The 20,019-nt window shown below is 41.1% G+C and overlaps 1 protein-coding gene across 1 annotated transcript in view; it reads right to left on the bottom strand.

Moving 5' to 3' along the window:
- The window catches only part of SNTG1 (syntrophin gamma 1), a 381,189-nt gene that overhangs the window by 134,287 nt on the left and 226,883 nt on the right, over positions 1-20,019 (bottom strand). The window contains exon 3 of the mRNA XM_043484136.1: positions 3,450-3,502. Within this exon, the coding sequence (XP_043340071.1) occupies positions 3,450-3,476 (27 nt within the window). The 5' untranslated portion in view covers positions 3,477-3,502. The remainder of the gene's footprint in view (positions 1-3,449; positions 3,503-20,019) is intronic.

Below are 20,019 nucleotides of genomic sequence, written 5' to 3'. Positions count from 1 at the left end.
AGTAGGAGATATAATGGTCATCTGAGTTAAATTCACCCATTCCAGTCCATTATAGTTTACTGATTCCTAAAATATTGATGTTCACTCTTGCTGTTTGACCACATCCAATTTACTTTGACTCATGGACCTAACATTCCAGGTTCCTATGCAATATTGTTCTGTACAGCATCGGACTTTACTTCCAAGACCAGTCACATCCACAACTGGGCATTGTTTTTGCTTTGGCTCCATCTCTTCATTCTTCCTGGAGTTATTTCTCCACTCATCTCCAGTAGCATACTTGGCACCTACCAAGCAGGGGAGTTAATCTTTCAATGTCATATCTTTTTGCTTTTTCATACTGTTCATGGGGTTCTCAAGGCAAAAATATTGAAGTGGTTTGCCATTCCCTTCTCCAGTGGACCACATTTTGTCAGAAATCTCCACTATGACCCCTCCATCTTGGGTGGCCCTATACAGCATGGCTCATAGTTTCATTGAGTTAGACAAGGCTGTGATCCAATCCAAAGGCAAGTCCTTTCTTCTTGGAGCTCAGGGCCTTCGTCAGGTAAGAACATTCACCTAAGAGTCAGTCAGTGTTGTATTTAGGCATCACATGTAGCGATACCATAACATTTAGCTCCATGTCACATCATTTGACTTCACTATATATACTATTATCTCTAGAAAATCTTACCAAGTTATTACTGTTTTCACTTTTAAGGATTATTAATCTATAGGACCTCGTACAGTCTGTTACTCATAGTAGAGTTTCTTTCAATGTTTATTGATTGAATCAGTCACAGATTATATTTTATTATATGAGAGACTAATCAAATTATATATAGGCAGAAATTATTAAATTAGTAAGTGTGTGTTATAAAGGAGCATGTATTTTCACATCAACACCTATGATATCTTAAGGAGGACGGATGTGAAGGTGAACCGTGAGGAGAGCCTGGACTGAAAAGGGAATGTGGACCTACTACTGCACATTTTGATGACACTTTTAAGGCAAAGAAGCAGTAATCACGCCTGGCTGTGCATACACTGCTTCTTCTGCATTGTGGGTTTTCCGTTTGTCCTTATTGTATTCTCTCTTAATTTTTGCTTCTTTTCAGATTACTGAATGCCAATAAAAATAATTACAACTTTTTCTTCTTAAGAGAAGAATTTTTTAAACAATAAATAACCCTCCTTCTCAAAAACAGTCTGTATTAGATAATTAAGATGTCTACATGAAACTTATTTAGCCATATTTCTATTTCTTCACAAAGAGGAGATATCATGGCATTTGTAGGGCAACATTCTAAGTAAATCTCTCTGTGGACATGAATATCAAAATTTCATTGTTAGTAGTTTATTGGCAGTCAAGAGAAAATAAGTTTACTTTAATATATCTTTGATATAATTTTCAGTGATGCAGGACTTTAGAAAGAGGACAAAACTTAGACTTTCCAAGTGGCACATTATGGTTTTGCTTTTGCTGAATCCATTAAATAGAACTCAGCATTTCATGTTGCTGTTCAGTCACTCAGTCATGTCTGACTCTTTGTGACCCTATGAATGGCAGCATGCCAGGCTTCCTGTCCTTCACTATGTTCCGGAGTTTGCTCAAGTTCATGTCCATTGAGTCAGTGATGCTAGCTAACAATCTCATTCTCTGCTGTCCTCTTCTCCTTTTGCCTTCAATCTTTCCCAGCGCCCGGGTCTTTTGCTGCATTTTTCAGCATTTCATAAAATCTCTCAATCTGCTTCTCTGCAGAGTGAGAGACAGGCTAGAGTGTCTTTACATGTCAGTTCATGGAAAAGTTCTAAGACTGGATTTCTGGCAAGCTCTGATTTCGGCCCATCTTCGAGGTGATTTGCTTATCTTCAGAGCATCATATCGTCCAGTAGCCCTTCCGGTCCAGCCAGCAGGTGGGAGACACATGGGAACTGCTCTGACAGCTCTAAGAAGCTGCTCCACTCTGGGGATGTCAGAATGGCAGCACCCTCAAGGGATCCGTGCCAAAGAGCAGGAATGTTGACTACAGAAGCAAGGGAGCAAGAACCTCGAAGGTATCACTGGTGTAACATACAGCTGAAACATAAGGGGATTTGATATCTGCTTCAAGTCAGTGAATCAAAACCTTCTGTGTAAGAACCCATCCAGGAATCAATACTTTGTCAGCTCAAGTCCAGGTGAACTGTGCATTAGAAGCACTGCCCACTGTCCAATCTCTGCCACGGGAGTCTCTGAGGTGTTTCATGGCTGCCTCATTCACACAACACGTGTTGAGACTGATGAGGGCTTCACTGCCCAGAACTAAGACAACACTTCAATGGAAATGGTAGGTTTACTACGCTCATTCAAAATTAAGAATACCTTGTTGTTCAGTTACTTGCTAAGTCAGATCCTACTCTTTGCGACTCCATGGACTATAGCCCTCCAGGCTCCTCTGCCCATGGGATTCTCCAGACAAGAATACTGGAGTGGGTTGCCATGCTCTCCTCTAGGGGATCTTCCCAACTCAGGGATTGAACCTGAGTCTGCTGTTTGGCAGGTGGATTTTTTTTACCACTGAACTGCCTGGAAAATCCATGGTGTATGATACCATGTACTATATTTACAACTAAAAATGACACAGGATTAAAATTTATGCATCTAAGTTTAAGCTTCTAGAACAATAATTTACCTTTTTAAAAAAGGTATGAAAAAAAAAAAAAAGCACAGGGGACACATGTGCACCTGTCACTGATTCATGTTGATGTATGGCAAAAAACACCACAATATTGTAAAATAATTATCTTCCAATTAAAATTAATTAAAAAATAAAACAATAATTTACCTTTTTAAAAAAGTATGGACTGAAAGGTGTTTTCTTTGGTTATTTATACATTAGCAAATATGACATATTTCAACATATGAATATTCGCCTTTTGCCTGAAGAGCGCAAAGACAATGCCTTGAATGTCACATGAAAAGATAATCTTTCTTCCTAAAATAGAGTCATTGCCTTCTCTGAGGGCCCAAGTTCACGCACTGTTGACTGCACACTTGAGCAGCCTTTAACACCCTTGACAGAGCAATGCATCACTTTAGCTCACACAGAACATGATGGCAGCTCCACAGAGTCAGAATCAGCAATATTAATAGTTAAACATCACTGGAATAGTGAAAGAATAGTGGAATCTAACCATTTATGTGAAAAGAATTAGTTTAAAGTCTCCCACTATCTGAAGCCTTCAGTGCACAGTTTAGGGAGGAAGACAGCTCAATCCAAGGAAACATGCTCCCTTCTTGCAGGAAGAAGTCCAAGGCTTCACAGACCCTCCATGTCTTCCAGTCTCTCAGAGACAGGCTGTGCTCTGGACCCGATGAGGGCCCTCACCCACCCCTCTGCTGCAGGCCAGGCACCATGGACATGAAGGAGGGGCAGTGCCCACCCCCAGCTCCCTAATCAAAAAGCAGAAAGGCTGGGACTTACCTCCTCACAGGCAGTCCGGAAATCCATGTGCTACGGCACCCACAGGATGTCGTCTGAAAAGACAGAGAGAGGCCGTCAAGCACAGCACCGAGTGTCAGGAGACTGCAAACCAGTACGAGAGAGGAGGCATCGGGTCCTGTGGGGGAACCTGTGTCCACAACCCCTGTGAGGACGGAAGGATGAGAGAGGAGGAGGCGATGGACCGTCTCCCTTGGCTCCTGTGAAGTGTGAAGCCCCTGCCACGGCGGGGCGAGGATGCACACGTCCAGGTCCCTCTCCCTCCGCTCAGCACCCGGATGGGATCCAGGGCAGCATGAGACCCTCTCTCCAGGGGGCTCATCCCCACCATCCACTCTGAACCATACTTTGCAACTGGGGAAGTGAAGTGAAGGGAAAGTCTCTCAGTCATGTCCGACTCTTTGTGACCCCATGGACTATACAGTCCATGGAATTCTCTTCTCTAGGCCAGAATACTAGAGTGGGTAGCCTTTCTCTTCTCCAGGGGATCTTCCCAACCCAGGAATAGAACCCAGGTCTCTGGCACTGCAGACAGATTCTTTACCATCTGAGCCACCAGGGACGTCCCAAAATACTGGAGTGGGTAGCCTATCCATTCTCCAGTGGATCTTCCTGACCCAGGAATTTAACCAAGGTCTTCTAGGGAAGAAACTTCAACAGGAGTAATTACAAGTTGTCTATAATACGGTTATATCTTGAAAAAAAGGTTGACAAGTCTTTCTCTTTTCAGTTAAAAAGCTACATGCATGAATAATTGTCTCTGGAACTTAACATTTGATTCACAGTGTGAAGTAAGGAAGCAAGTTATTTATCAGAGAAATAATAAGATAAATTGATGTATAAAATATCCAATATAGATACTTCTAGTGGTCACTGTAATATCTAAAAGATAGGCATAGACTTCAATACTCAGAAATCCTGTCTTGTTTCATTTTAAATACTTTAGACAGTCTTCCTTTAAGTATGTGATAAACTTAAAACTAAGAGTCATCATAGAAAATTGACACCCTGTCAGTATAAAAAATGTGGAGTTAAAATATAACCTTTTAGGTAAATGAGATTTCAAAGTAAAATACATGGTGCATTCCAAAACAGAAGACTTGATACAATTCAAATTACTGCTCCTCTCCACCTTTGCAACAGTAAAGTCCTCTCTAGTCCTCTTTGTCATTTTCTGTTGTGTGAGATTGATGAGCACTTGGTAAGTATGTGTGAGTGGAACAGAGTACGTTGCCACTGGGTTATCACTGTTGCCTTTGAAAGAAAAGAGATGGCCCATTTTCAGTAGAATTGAACACGCCACATAATATATTATTTTCCATAAATATAAGTCTTGTGGATTGTGAGCCTGGTTTGGTTTGACTGGAAAGCATAAGGAAGTTGATGTTAGTAAAGTTAGGTAAGACTAAATTATTAGTAAATAAAAGGGCAATTTGATGAAATTATAACTTGATGACATGAATTACGTATTTTGTCCATGAAAATTTTGTCATTAATTTAATTATTATCTTTCAAAATTGCTTTTCAAGATTGTATTTGAAAGAGCTGCAAATATCTACTTATTGCCATCTCTGACATATAGTTGTTTCTTATCTTTAAAAGTAGGAGCATTTCAGTATTTATTGATTATATAAAAACACAGTGTCTCTAGAACCAATTTCCTGCTTCTAAATGCAGCCAGAGAAATAGGCATGAGGGCGTTTAACCACTATTAAAACTTAAACTCATAGTTCAGCAGGGAGTATATCTGTGCCTTCTTAACACTTTCTCAACCATTTTAACACATCTTCCTTTTTTCCCTTAATTTTCCATTAGCCTTAATGAAAATATCTGGTAATAATATCAAGTATTTTTAAGAAAAAGAATTAGTATGATATTCAAAACAATTACTAGTTAACATAAATGTCATATTGTTGTTTTTTGGTTACTAAGTTGTGTCCAATTCTCTGTGACCCCATGGACTGCAGCACACCAGGCTTCCCTGTCCTTCATCATATCCCAGAGTTTGCTCAAATTCATGTCCATTGGGTCAGTGATGCCATCCAACCATCTCATCCTCTGTTACCCACTTCTCCTGCCTTCAATCTTTCCCAGCATCAGGGTTTTTTTCAGTGAGTTGGCTCTTTGCATCAGGTGGCCAAAGTATTGGAGCTTCAGCTTCAGCATCCGTGGCATAAATTCCATAGCTATCATAAAACAATTTTCAGTAATTATAAAGGTAAAAACTGGAGTAAAAATCGTAAGAATTTATGTGTTAAAAAATTTCTGAGAACTTTTTCTGTATACACTGTTTTATTAGAATGGTTTTAGATTTACAGAGATACTGTAGAAATAGCACAGAGGCTTCTGCATACCCTTGTGTCAGCATGTTTATGGACGCCTGCATTAGTATGGCACATGGCGTGTAACACTGTTACAGTTAATGAACCAATGCAGTTGCATTATTGTTAATCAGCCCCTACTTCTTTCAGATGCTCTTGGTTTCCCTGTCATCCTCTACAGTTTCCAGTATCCCATCCCAGATGACACATGAGGTTTAATCACCCTGTCTCCTTATACTCCACCTGCCTGTGACCATTTCTCAGACTTTCCTTTCTTTAATGACTTGGGCAGACTTGAGGATTACTGGTAATTTGTAGCATGTTATTCCATTGGGATTACTCTGACGTTTGTCTTGTGATGGCAGTGGGGTCGTGGGTTTTGGAGAGGATGCCCAGAGATAAGTGCCACTTGACCACCTCACATCAGAGAATCACCCCGTCCACACGTCCACACGCTGCTGAGGCTGACTGAGGGTCTGGATGACAGATGTTGGTCAGATCTCCCTGTTGTCAGTTCTTTTTTTTTTTCCTTTCACAATGTATTTATTTGTGAATACATCAAATCATCACAATGTACATTTTAAGTATCTTATATTTTTATTTGTTAACTGTACCTCAAGAAAGTCAGAAAAAGATAAATGTTACTGACTTATCTTTTTTTGTCCTGTGTTCCACACTGCACTCTGGAGCCCAGTCACTCTCAACAGCCCAGTCTATCTAAGAGCAGAGAACCCACATGAATCATTTGGAATTGCTCTGCACAGTGGGTGCATCTATTCTCCCCACCTATTTATTTACCATTTACTCAGGCCCTCTCAGCTGATAGAGCAGGGAACACATGTGCATATGATAACCCAGGTTAGCGGACAGGTGTTTATAAAGGTTTCTATTGGCAACCATCTGTATCTTTGTTAAGTCACATATGAGCTCTCAATGATGTTCCTGCCTGTAATGCAGGAACACAGGGACCATCCTAATCTCTTCCCTTGTCTTCCTGTAGATCCCCACTCACCAGGGACCCACCATTCACCTGCCTGGTTGTATAGGAACAGTCACACAGGAGCTGTTAACACATATCCCTGTGGGGAACAACTTCATCACCTAGAGTACAATTTATTTTGCCTTTAATATTACAAGCTATGCCCATTTTCAAAATGACTAGTGTCAACACCTTTTCCCTTCCTCCATTTCAGTGAGATTTTTTCAGACATTGCATTATTAGTATGTCTTATAAGGAAAAAAATAAAGCCTTTGTTAAAATTAATTCCTTAAAGTATGATTCTTAAAAAACCTCATCATTTAAAATATAGAGATGAGAAAAGCAAAACATAAGAAGCCTGTGTGGATAAGGAAAAATTAACTTTGATGTTTACAGAATCACAGTGTGTAAGTGTGACCCCCCCTCATTCCTGATCAACGTGGAATCCCCATAACCAGTTCAAAGATGAGCTACACAACATGGAAAAGTCATGGCCTCAGAAAACCTGTTTCTACCATTATTACAGATGTGACCCAAGGAAAAGTGCCAGTCTGTCATCCCAGGCCATGAGTAGTGGGAGAGGAGTGAACATTCCCAAGTGCCCCCAGAGTGCCACCTACATGTCCCAGGTCTCAGACCTGGCCTCTGCTCGAAGGTCTGGCCTTCTGCAATTAAATCTAACACTTCAGAGTTAGCTGAAACTACTCTTGTTAATTATGCTGACAACAGCACCACTTTCTGTTGATTAAACCTCATCTTTAGAACCCAAACCAGGGGAGCAGATGCATGCCGCTGCCTATGGAAATACTACTTCTCTCAGAATGATTCATTTGTCATGAGGTTGACAAGATGAAAACAAGGCCCTTCCCCACTTGCACACACATGGGGGCATGCTCAGGTGGAGACCTGAAACAGGTGGTTATATAAGACTGAACAGAAAGCATCGGTGCAAACACATTTGGATTTAAATTATTTAAATAATTTCCAGAATGTTTCAGTCAGTGCATATAAAAAAAAGTCTCTGTAACACTCTGCTTATCATGACAGTTCAGTTTACTGAACGGAAAAATGTTATCTATTTCTAGAACTTGCCCAAGGCTAAATAATAAAATATGCAAAATTTATTTGCCATCTTTCTGTGTACCCCAAACTCAAGCCCAGCACACATGCTCTCTACACACTTTCACATCTTCTTCACAAGGTGATGCTTTGATCAACTGGAAGTTAACTCCCTCTCCTCCTGGTTAAAACAATAAGAGTAAAAATGACACTTGCATTCACTCAGGTTTGATTTTTAGAGAACCTTTAGATTATTCAGGGGTGGGCATCTTTGGGTCGACTCTGTATGCATTGCTCTCCTTTCTATATAGATTAGGAGAGCACATGGTTACTTAAAAATGCCACAAACCAGTGGCTTGACCAGGAGGGCAGTTGGTTTCTTCTCCTGTGAGGACTGAGCTGAGTAGCTGAGAGGTGACCTCACAATGTCTGGAGCCCACACTGCCACCCACAGCAACTCATAGCCAGATGTTTAGATGTTGAGGGGAGAATATTTGATCACCATCTGGAGGAGGACATGGCAACCCACTCCCATATTCTCGCCTGGAGAAGCCCATGGGCAGAGGAGCCTGGGGGGCTGCACTCCACGGGGTCGCAGAGTTGGACACAACTGAGAGACTGAAACAACAACTACTACTATTAAACCCAGGTGAGTTCTTTCTCCTCCCTTGGCTTAAACCTTCACTGAAGCACAGTGTTAGGTTTCTGTGAAAGAGGAGAAGACACATGTCACATTCATAGCTGGAAAGACAAAGTATTAACACAATATTTGAAAGGAAATGTTTACTTTGTAGTAAAGGAGATCTAGGTTTGAATTCAGGCCATTCGTTTGACTTCTACAAGTACCCCTCTAATTGTTCAAGTTCTCTAAGCTTCATTCAGTTCAGTTCAGTTCAATTGTTCAGTCGTGTCCGACTCTTTGTGACCCCATGAATCGCAGCACGCCAGGCCTCCCTATCCATCACAAACTTCCGGAGTTTACTCAAACTCATGCCCATTGAGTCAGTGATGCCATCCAGCCATCTCATCCTCTGTTGTCCCCTTCTCCTCCTGCCCCCAATCCCTCCCAGCATTAAGATCTTTTCCAATGAGTCAACTCTTCGCATGAGTTGGCCAAAGTATTGGAGTTTTAGCCTCAGCATCAGTCTTTCCAATGAACACCCAGGACTGATCTCCTTTAGGATGGACTAGTTGGATCTCCTTGCAGTCCAAGGGACTCTCAAGAGTCTTCTCCAACACCACAGTTCAAAAGCATCAATTTTTGGCGCTCAGCTTTCTTCACAGTCCAACTCTCACATCCATACATGACCACTGGAAAAACCATAGCCTTGACCAGACAGACCTTTGTTGGCAAAGTAATATCTCTGCTTTTTAATATGCCATCTAGGTTGGTCACAACTTTCCTTCCAAGGAGTAAGTGTCTTTTAATTTCATGACTGCAGTCACCATCTGCAGTGATTTTGGAGCCCCCCAAAATAAAGTCTGACACTGTTTCCACTGTCTCCCCATCTATTTCCCATGAGGTGATGGGACCAGATGCCATGATCTTAGTTTTCTGAATGTTAAGCTTTAAGCCAACTTTTTCACTCTCCTCTTTCACTTTCATCAAGAGGCTTTTGAGTTCCTCTTCACTTTCTGCCATAAGGGTGGTGTCATCTGCATATCTGAGGTTACTGATATTTCTCCCAGAAATCTTGATTCCAGCTTGTGCTTCTTCCAGCCCAGCGTTTCTCATGATGTACTCTGCATATAAGTTAAATAAGCAGGGTGACAATATACAGCCTTGACGTACTCCTTTCCCTATTTGGAACCAGTCTGTTGGTCCATGTCCCGTGCTAACTGTTGCCACCTGACCTGCATACAGGTTTCTCAAGAGACAGGTCAGGTGGTCTGGTATTCCCATCTCTTTCAGAATTTTCCACAGTTTATTGTGATCTACACAGTCAAAGGCTTTGGCATTCATTAGTTCTGCTCAAATCTTAGGTTTATGGCCTCCTTCTCCCCAGTGACTGGGGAGTTTACTCAGAGCATGTGAGAGGTGATCAGGGCCACCTGACAGTGCTGATGAGAATGAACTCTGTCTTGTGTGCGTGCATGCTGCTGTCTTCAGGTCACTCAGTCATGTCTGACTCTTTGCAACCACATGGACTGTGGCCCACTAGGCTCCTTTGTCCTTGGGATTTCCCAGGCAAGAATACTGGAGTGGGTTGCCATACCCTCCTCCAGGGGATCTTCTAGACCCATGAATTGAACCCGCCTCTCTTATACCTCCTGCATTGGCAGGCAGGTTCTTTACCGCTAGCACTACCTGAGAAGTCCGACTCATGTCTTACATGGTAATGAAAGCAAATAAGAATGTGTCCCACTTCTGCTTAGATTAGCTCCAAATGCCCTAAACAGGAAAGTATCAGCATGCACCGACCGACCTGAAGAGGCCCATGGAATACAACTCAGCATAGTCTTAGCTCTGGTGTACCACTCATGAGCCAGTAGGCTGGGCGACTCCAGAACGATGGCAGAAGAGGAGCTTCTACCATCTTTCCCTGGAAGAACACCTAGTCTGACAACCACTTGCGGATGAGCACCCCTTTGTGGAAATCTGGGAGTCCAGTGGAGAAGTTTCCAGCAGCTTGCTGGAGGGAAAAGAATCCAAGTATGGACACACTGGAGAGGGTCAGAGGCAGAGTTTCCCTTCACCAGGTCACCCCCTGCTCCTGCCCCAAGAGAGATGCTAACAGGACACCTCAAGGGACTACAGCAAAAATATAATGAGACTGATGTGGACTTTTCTACAAGAGAAAAAACAAAGAAAAAAGTGATCTGCCAGATGTTGATAGAAAGCTGGATTACCAAGAGGATGCTAAGCAATGCAAGTGTTTGGGATTATATATGTAATTAAATGTGTATATGGATAAATATATGCATATGTGTATATATGTGTGTGTGTATATATATAATTACATATTATATATGCAATTATATGTGTATATGGATAAATATATGTATATGTGCATATATGGATAAATCATTGCCAATGTGTGTATATATATGTAATTATACATTACATATGTAATTATATGTGTATATGGATAAATATATCTATATATGTGTATAGGGATAAATCACTGCTGAGTTTGCAGCCCTATTTAGTGTGATGGGGGAACCCTGAGAGATTTGAGTAAGGATGATATATCTGTGTGAGGGTGTTGAGCAATCTGTATGAATAGTAAACACGAGTCAGTAATCGCTGCTGATTATCACATTCATTGAGACTTAGAATTGTTGTTAATTCATCCTAACCTCTCTTCTACACAAAAACTTATATTTGTTGGAAAATTGTCTGGCTTTATTTATTTATTTTTTGATGACCATTCAGTGAATTAAATGAGCACAAATGTAGTCAGAAAAATCCATAACAAATTCACATAGAGAGAGAAAGAAAAGCGTCATAGTGGAAGAAGCAGAAGTAAAACAATGAAAGACCAGAGGTTTAAAATCAGACCAAAGATTGAAAGAAGTCAATAGAAAGAAGAAAAAAGCTAGAAAAATACTTCAAAATAATATTTTTAGTCTTTAATCCTGAAACTTTCTACCTTAAATTTTACTCCCCTGATGCTGAAAGATATTTTTAAAAGTGTTTAGGAGAAGTTGACAGACCACTCTGTGCTTTTTTTTCCACACATTTAATTTAAAACACATTTGTTTTCATATTTCATTTAGACATTTGTGTCGTATTTTAGATAGAGTCACAAAATCTCTCTGAGATTGGAAAACATTACTGCTATCATGGATGCAAAGATTAGCTCAAAGCAAACTTTCTTGAAAAACATTATCACATTGAGGACAACAAGGAAAACATAGATGCAAAAACTGGAGATAAGCCAGGGTTTTATGTGTGATAACATGCAAAACAAGCAGGTTGGGGACCACTGAAACGCCGGCAGTTCACAGCATGCAGACCCAGAAAGTAAGATACACAGGGCAGCATAAAACCCAGGCCTGTCCAGGTGTCAGCTACAGGCTGGAGAGTTAGAGTAGTTAAGTTGGAGACCTGGAGCCCCCAGCCAGCAGGGTTGATCCCATGAACCAAGACACGGAACTCAGATGAAGGCTGAGCAGGAAATAGCATGAGAGGCATGTCTATCTGGGGAAAACTTGATGTTCATGTACCAGGGAGAGAGCCAGCGGATGGTTTCAGTTATGACAGCAGAAGCAAAAGGGAAACATTTCTGCAACAAGAAGGCAGAAATGGTCATGATTATGACTTGGCAGCACCATGTTGGGATATGTCTATGGATGGTACCCAAAGCTCCTAAACCCTGAGAGGCAAAAGAGGGTCCACCTGTGAGCAAATTCATATGCAATAATAGGAAATAAAACATCTGGCAGGGAAAAGTTCTACTCTCACACTTGATGGTTTGAATTTGAATAAATTAACCAAGGCTTAAAAAAATAGTACTGCATCTGCATAGAAGATGTTAATTTTTCTAATTTATAGACTGAATTCCAAATCTGTGAAACATAACAGGCATTCACCCAACACTGCTGGAATAAACCACCCTTTTCATCCTCCAGTGGCGATGCTGGTAATTTACAGTGATTTCAGTTTTCCACAGAATCATCCACAGAAACACTGCCGGCATTTCAGTGGTCCCCAACCTGCTTGTTTTGCATGCTATCACACGTAGAACCCTGGCTTATCTCCAGTTTTTGCAATGTGGAGAGATTTCTTAAAAGAAAGAAGTTAGGAAAGTTGAACATAGTATTGTTGAATCGATGTTTTCCAGGCCCTAAGTGATTGCAAAGCTCATCAGAAATCCTTAAATGTGAACTGAGGTCCAAACCGCCCACCTGGCTTTGTTCTATTCTCTGTGTGTGTGTGTCTAACACAAACATGGAGCTGTTTCCCTGCTCCTGTCTTTCAGGGTTTCCTGAGTACAGGTGCAGGTAAGCAGTCTTGACTTTTGCTTTTATCCTCCATCAGATAATTAAGGTTGAAAACAAAACAAAACTTATGCTAGTGAATACAGAGCAAACACCAAAGTGTGACCCTCCCCCAAGCAAACTGGGAATAGCAGCAGCACCACTCATGGGGCAGCACTGAGGTTTCTCTATCTTTTGTCTCTAAAAGTCCAGGGTCTCTTGACATTAGCCCACGGCCCTGAGAGGAGGCTCCCTGCTCACCTTCACCCTTGGCATAGCATCTCCACACCCAGCACAGGCAGAGCCTGCCCTGCTGCCTGGTGGGCACCTGACAAATACTTGAAGGAGACCTCATGTCATGTCAGGGTGGCTGGAAAACACTTGTAAGTATCAGCTGTGGTCTGGACTTTAAAGGACTGAGCAAGTACTTAAGACAACATAAAATGAGGAAACAAGAACACCTTCTAATTACACACAAAGACCAGCCTCCAGGCATCTGCAGGGACACAGTGGCTCCCACAACCCAGCAATTATTGATAATTGGCTGTCAAGTTCATTGTATGGTTTTCTCTTATTAAGTCTAGTTAGTCATTTTGTAAGTAACATGAGATTAAATTGCTTGATATTCCTTCAAATCATGTTGCTCAGCAGTTATTAAAGAACTGGAAAATATCCTAGGTGCCAAGAGAAGACCACTGGAAATACAGGGAAACATAACCAAGAAACAAAGGCAGAGAACCTGCTTCAGTGTCAGGGCTTGTCAGGTTCCCTTCGGTCAGTTTTTGCACAGACAGCGATGTTAATATAATAGAAAATCTCTTCACCTTGGTAATGGGAGGAGTAGCGATCACCCCCAAATGCAGGGCACATTTATATTACTCTGGGATACAGTTCTGGGCCAGCTTTAGAACACGGTGTGCTGGCTGCTCTGCGAACTTATCACATCAGAGTGGTAGTCAAGCCTGTTGCAGTACGCGCACTATTGTCTCCTCTTGAGGCAGTTTAACTTAGAGCACTGATTAGCTTCTACAGCAGGGACACTGTGAGTGGACCATCCTCTGGTTCATGCTGGGTGGGACTGGACGGTCTGTGGAGTGAACCTCAGAATGAGCAGACACACCTGAAGCCTGGGATCAAGTCAGCCTAAAGGCTGGTGTTAACTGCAGGAAGATAATCACCAGGTTTTCAGTAAATAGATTAAATGTACCCTTGTGAAATTGAAAACTAAAAATGAGGATGCAGTTGGTCTAGAATAAAACCCTCCTTATTTTACAGGGCAGGAGCCTAGAGACTGAGGGCAAACCCCACAACTGATTGTTCAATGGACTGGAAACCCTTGGGGGTCAGATTTCTCCTCTATAGCACTCCATGGGACAAGAGGATCAACAGATGTCCTCAAAGCTCTGGGCAAGATGTACTTCAAACTACCCTCAAATGTTAGTGAAGAACACAAACATTTTAGACCTTTAAAGGCTCACAGATTTCATCTTTGGTGTATTCTTTCTCAAGTAAAGCAAATGAGTAGATACAGAAGTCTCCCTTTAATCCAAAAATACTAATACAATTTTCAAGCATGGACAGTAGTTGGCAGCATTCAGTAGGTAACATCTGATCCTAATCATCACCGACTAGACATGCACACATATTATTTAGATTAAAATTGGCAATTTAAGAAATAAGAAAAGCAATGAATAAATATGAGAAGATTGATGTTCTTCCATTCTGAAATCTTTTACTAACCAGCCCTTTGGCTTATATTTTTCTGTCTCTTCATTGATTAAATGAAATATTTCAACTAAAATTCTGGGAGGCAGTATGATTTCAGGGACACACTGCAGGTGCTGAAAGTAAACAAATGCACTAGCTCTTAAATTTTCCTTCCCTGTGTTCCGGATCTCAGGTCACCTGTTGGAAGAGATAAACACTACTCAAGAGTGGCGGGCTTTCTTACATTAAAAGACACTCAACCCTCATATCCCAGTGCATCCCCCACATCCCTGAACTTTCTAGAAGCTGAGTGCATCAGAGTTACATTCTGACTTGACACAATGGGGCTCACGTCCCTGTGTGCTGGTTGCACATTGAACTGTGCTCTTTCTTGCTGGAAAGAAAATGGAAACCTCAGAGCCCTGTAGGGAATTAAGTTCTCAGCAGCTCAGGAGCTGGGGACGGGGCCCAGCTTTAGAAAGGGAGCAAGTGGCCAGCACCTTGATTGCTGCTTTGGGAACCTCTGAAACAGGGGTCCCTAAAAGTCAAGACTGGACACATCCCACACAGACTGGGAAGTAATACATGCTGCTTAAGCCACTGAGGTTGTGGCAATCTGTCACACAACATAAGAGATACAGGTTTGATCCCTGGATCTGGAAGATCCCCTGGAGGAGGGCATGGCAACCCACTCTAGTGTTATTGCCTGGGGAATCCCACGGACAGAGGAGCCTGGCAGGTTACAATCCATGGGTCACAAACAGTTGGACATGCCTGAGTGACTAAACAACAGCAACAAAGTAATTTTTATGAAACTGAAAGGAAAATACAGTAAAAGAAAGTATTTTCTAAATCTGACCTACTTGGCTATTTATTTCCTATTTACATTTATTCATTAAAAATCCAATGCAGTATTAGTTCCTGTTAGAAATAATTTGCTTTATTTTCTTTAGATTTAGTAATCATTTAAAATTTTATTTTTATAAAGTAAATAAACTGTTATTTGCAATTCTATATTCATGACTCTGGTTATTCTCCTTGGAAATAACTCACTATTATATCTTTAAGATGTCATTTCATAACCCTTTTGACATAGGAATCCCTGGTGCTGACACAGGTTGTCCTTGTAGCAGCTGGTTCATGAACGACTCTCTGATTAATAGGCCACGTGACCTATTGCTCAGCGCTGATGGCATCCGGGTCTGTGTTCCCCACCTTCCAGGGGAAGCCTGGACAATCCTCACTCACCAGGAGCTCAAGCTCCTTCAGGTCTAACTGAGTGTGAGCCCTCTGACTAATGTAAAGCTAAGGCAGGAACATTTCAGTAACAACATTTTCTGTGATATGTGTGTTTGCTGGCTTTCTGGGTTAGATCTCTATTTTGTTTCCTGGAAATATAATCAAGACATTTTTGCCTGAAGAAGGACTTTGACTTAATCCAGAGCTGTCATGCTGATGGATTTGTCAGGAGCTCCAGGCAGATCACTCAGCTTCTCTGGAGCCTGCTTGCTCCAGCTCTGAAAGGACAGATTAGACCAGAGGACATACCAGTCCTTTTCCAACTCTGAATCTCTAGAACTCCTAAACACCCCACCACCTGGCTGTGAGCCTGTCTAGACATACACACGGGGGGATTTCAGCCTCAGTTTCCCCTTCCATCCTCGGTGAGCACTGCACCTCTTCCATTCCCACATCTCATGTAGGGTAACGAGGTCTGCTCTGCCTACTTCTCCTTACACATGACTGTAATGAATTACATGGTACAATATATTGGAAAATATTTTGTTCAGAAACAGTATGTTAACAGTCCTTGAGGAGAGGAGACATAATACAAAGGGATCCACTGTAAATATGGGAAGAGAAAATATCAGAGATTAAAGTAGCATCTTCTGTGGCAAAGTGGGAGTCTTGAGCCTAGTCTAGAGAGAATGTACAGAAAGAGCATCAGGGCATCAGATAAAAGCAAGATTGGTTTCTTTCCAAGTTTAGCAAATAGCAAAAGTTAATTTGAACTAGTTGATTCATATGACTATCAATATATAAGACTATATGTAGACATGAGTAAAAATTATGCCTTCTCTTCTATTGACATGTTTTTACTTGTTACAGACTGTCGCAGAGTCACAAACTAACAAATACTAGATCTTGAAAACACCAGAAAGTCTGGGACTCTGTAAACATAATGAGCTCATCACTACATGAGGACCAACTCAAGCAATGAGAATACAAATGTATTGGTAAACTACAATTGAATCGATTTTGTTTATAAGTACGGGGGTCATGCGTTGCAGTAAAAAGTGCTGTCCTTCCATGATGGGTTTGCACCACTTCTCTAGAGAGGGGCTGCCTGGAACTTACCACACCCAAACTTCACTGATATGAGACCAGCATGATCTGACCTTCCAGGGTGGCTGAGAAGCCTGTCCAGTCTACGCCAATGAGAGGAAACTCAGGGCAGGTTCTCTAGGTCCTGTGCGCCCCCTGCCTCTCCCGTGGGCTGCACGGAGCAGCGTCCTCCCAGATCCTGGGGCTGTGTGGTCAGAGTGAAATGTGGTCACAGCCGGGTGGCCTGTCAGCTGAGCATGAATGCCATCTTCCTCTTGCCCACGTGGGTCTCACCACTTTTACCAGTTTTTACTGACTTTCATGGACAAAAGAAAGACATAAGGATACAGAAATATATATCATGCATAATGCCTGTTTTATGTTTAATTTGTATAGAAAGTCCCCTTTTATGCAAGGCCCAGAGTTCATTTCCAGTTTTGTAAGAGCAGATCAGCAGTGAGAAGACTGGGGGAAAAGCAGATGTGTTTTTACATCAGTAACAAACAACACAATAATGTTTCTCCTATAATTGATTATTATATTAGTTTTTTGGGCTTCCCTGGTGGCTCAGGCAGTAAAGAATCTGGCTGCAGTGTGGGAGACCTGGGTTCGATCCCTAGGTTGGGAAGATCCCCTGGAGAAGAGAAAGGCTACCCACTCCAGTATTCTTGCCTAGAGAATCCCCATGGATGGAGGAGCCTGGCGGGCTACCATCCATGGGGTCACAATGAGTCAGACATAACTAAGCAACTAAACACATACTAGGTTTAGGTCTATCAAGCGAAACCAAACAGGATAAGTTTATACAAATATCACCATGAGTGAGCATTTGTTTTTTCAAAGTTAATTTTAATTCATGTGTACAGATGTTTTTCTCCAGTGACAACTGTATGTTTCTTTGGTTTGTCTTCCAGCTTGGATGGCTTGTTTTGTTTGGGGTACGTAGGTGAGAGATTTCAGACAACTTAGATTGTGACATAATGGAGCCATCAGCAGATTAAACCAATTGATGTTCTAGAAGTTTTGGAGTCAAAACACCTCTTTCTAAATATAGATGCAGAGAAAACCTTGGACAAAATTCAACATCCATTTATGATAAAAATCCTCCAGAAAGCAGGCATAGAAGGAACATACCTCAACATAATAAAAGCCATATGTGATAAACCCACAGCAAACATTATCCTCAATGGAGAAAAATTGAAAGCTTTCCCCCTAAAGTCAGGAACAAGACAAGGATGCTCCCTCTCACTACTACTATTCAACATAGTTTTGGAAGTTTTAGCCACAGCAATCAGAGAAGAAAAAGAAATAAAATGAATCCAGATTGGAAAAGAAGTAAAACTCTCACTGTTTGCAGATGACATGATCCTCTATATAAAAAACCCTAAAGACACCACCAGAAAATTACTAGAGCTAATCAATGAATATAGTAAAGTTGCAGAATATAAAATTGATACACAGAAATCCCTTGCATTCTTATACACTAACAATGAGAAAACAGAAAGAGAAATTAAGGAAACAATTCCATTCACCATTGCAGTGAGAAGAATAAAATACTTAGGAATAAATCTACCTAAAGAAACAAAAGACCTATATATAGAAAACTATAAAACACTGATGAAAGAAATCAAAGATGACACAAATAGATGGAGAAATATACCATGTTCATGGGTCGGAAGAATCAATATAGTGAAAATGCATATACTACCCAAAGCAATCTACAGATTTCAATGCAATTCCTATCAAGTTACCAACAGTATTTTTCACAGAGCTAGAACAAATAATTTCACAATTTGTATGGAAATACAGAAAACCTCAAATAGCCAAAGCAATCTTGAGAAAGAAGAATGGAACTGGAAGAATCAACCTGTCTGACTTTAGACTATACTACAAAGCTACAGTCATTAAGACAGTATGGTACTGGCACAAAGACAGAAATATAGATCAATGGAACAAAATAGAAGGATCTGAGATAAATCCACATGTCTATGAACCCCTTATCTTTGACAAAGGAGGCAAAAATATACAACGGAGAAAAGACAATCTCTTTACCAAGTGGTGCTGGGAAAGCTGGTCAACCACCTGTAAAAGAATGAAACTAGAACACTTTCTAACACCTTACACAAAAATAAACTCAAATGGATTAAAGATCTAAATGTAAGATCAGAAACTATAAAACTCTTAGAGGAAAACATAGGCAAAACACTCTCTCACATAAATCACAGCAGGATCCTCTATGACCCACCTCCCAGAGTAATGGAAATAAAAGCAAAAATAAACAAATGGGGCCTAATTAAGCTTAAAAGCTTTGCACAATGAAGGAAACTATAAGTAAGGTGAAAAGACAGCCTTCAGAATGGGAGAAAATAATAGCAAACAAAGCAAGAATTAATCTCAAAAATATACAAGCAGCTCATGCAGCTCAATACCAGAAAAACAAACGTCCTGACCAAAAAATGGGCCAAAGAACTAAACAGAAATTTCTCCAAAGAAGACATGTATATTATCTAGGGTGAAACAGATCACCGTCCCAGGCTGGATGCATGAGACAAGTGCTCAGGCCTGGTGCACTGGGAAGACCCAGAGGAATCGGGTGGAGAGGGAGGTGGGAGGGGGGATCGGGATGGGGAATACATGTAAATCCATGGCTGATTCATGTCAATGTATGACAAAAACCACTACAATACTGTAAAGTAATTAGCCTCCAACTAATAAAAATAAATGGGAAAAAAAAGAAGATATATAGATGGCTAACAAACACATGAAAAGATGCTCAACATCACTCATTATCAGAGGAATGCAAATCAAAACCACAATGAGGTACCATCTCATGCTGTCAGAATGGCTGCTATCAAAGTCTACAAACAATAAATTCTGGAGAAGGTGTGGAGGAAAGGAAACCCTCTTACACTGTTGGTGGGAATGCAAACTAGTACAGTCACTAAGGAGAACAGTGTGGAGATTCCTTAAAAACTGGAAATAGAACTGTCATATGACCCAACAATCACAGACTGCTGGGCATACACACAGAGGAAACCAGAACTGAAAAGAGATATGTGTACTCCAGTGTTCATCACAGCACTGTTTACAATAGCTAGGACATGGAAGCAACCTAGATGCCCATCAGCAGATGAATAGATAAGAAAGCTATGGTACATATACATGATGGAATATTACTCAGCCATTTAAAAGAATGTATTTGAATCAGTACTAATGAGGTGGATGAAACTGGAGCCTA

The sequence above is a fragment of the Cervus canadensis genome, chromosome 12 (assembly GCF_019320065.1).
Source record: "Cervus canadensis isolate Bull #8, Minnesota chromosome 12, ASM1932006v1, whole genome shotgun sequence".
In the NCBI taxonomy this organism is placed as follows: Eukaryota; Metazoa; Chordata; class Mammalia; order Artiodactyla; family Cervidae; genus Cervus; species Cervus canadensis.
This window is presented reverse-complemented; position numbering and strand designations above follow the sequence as displayed.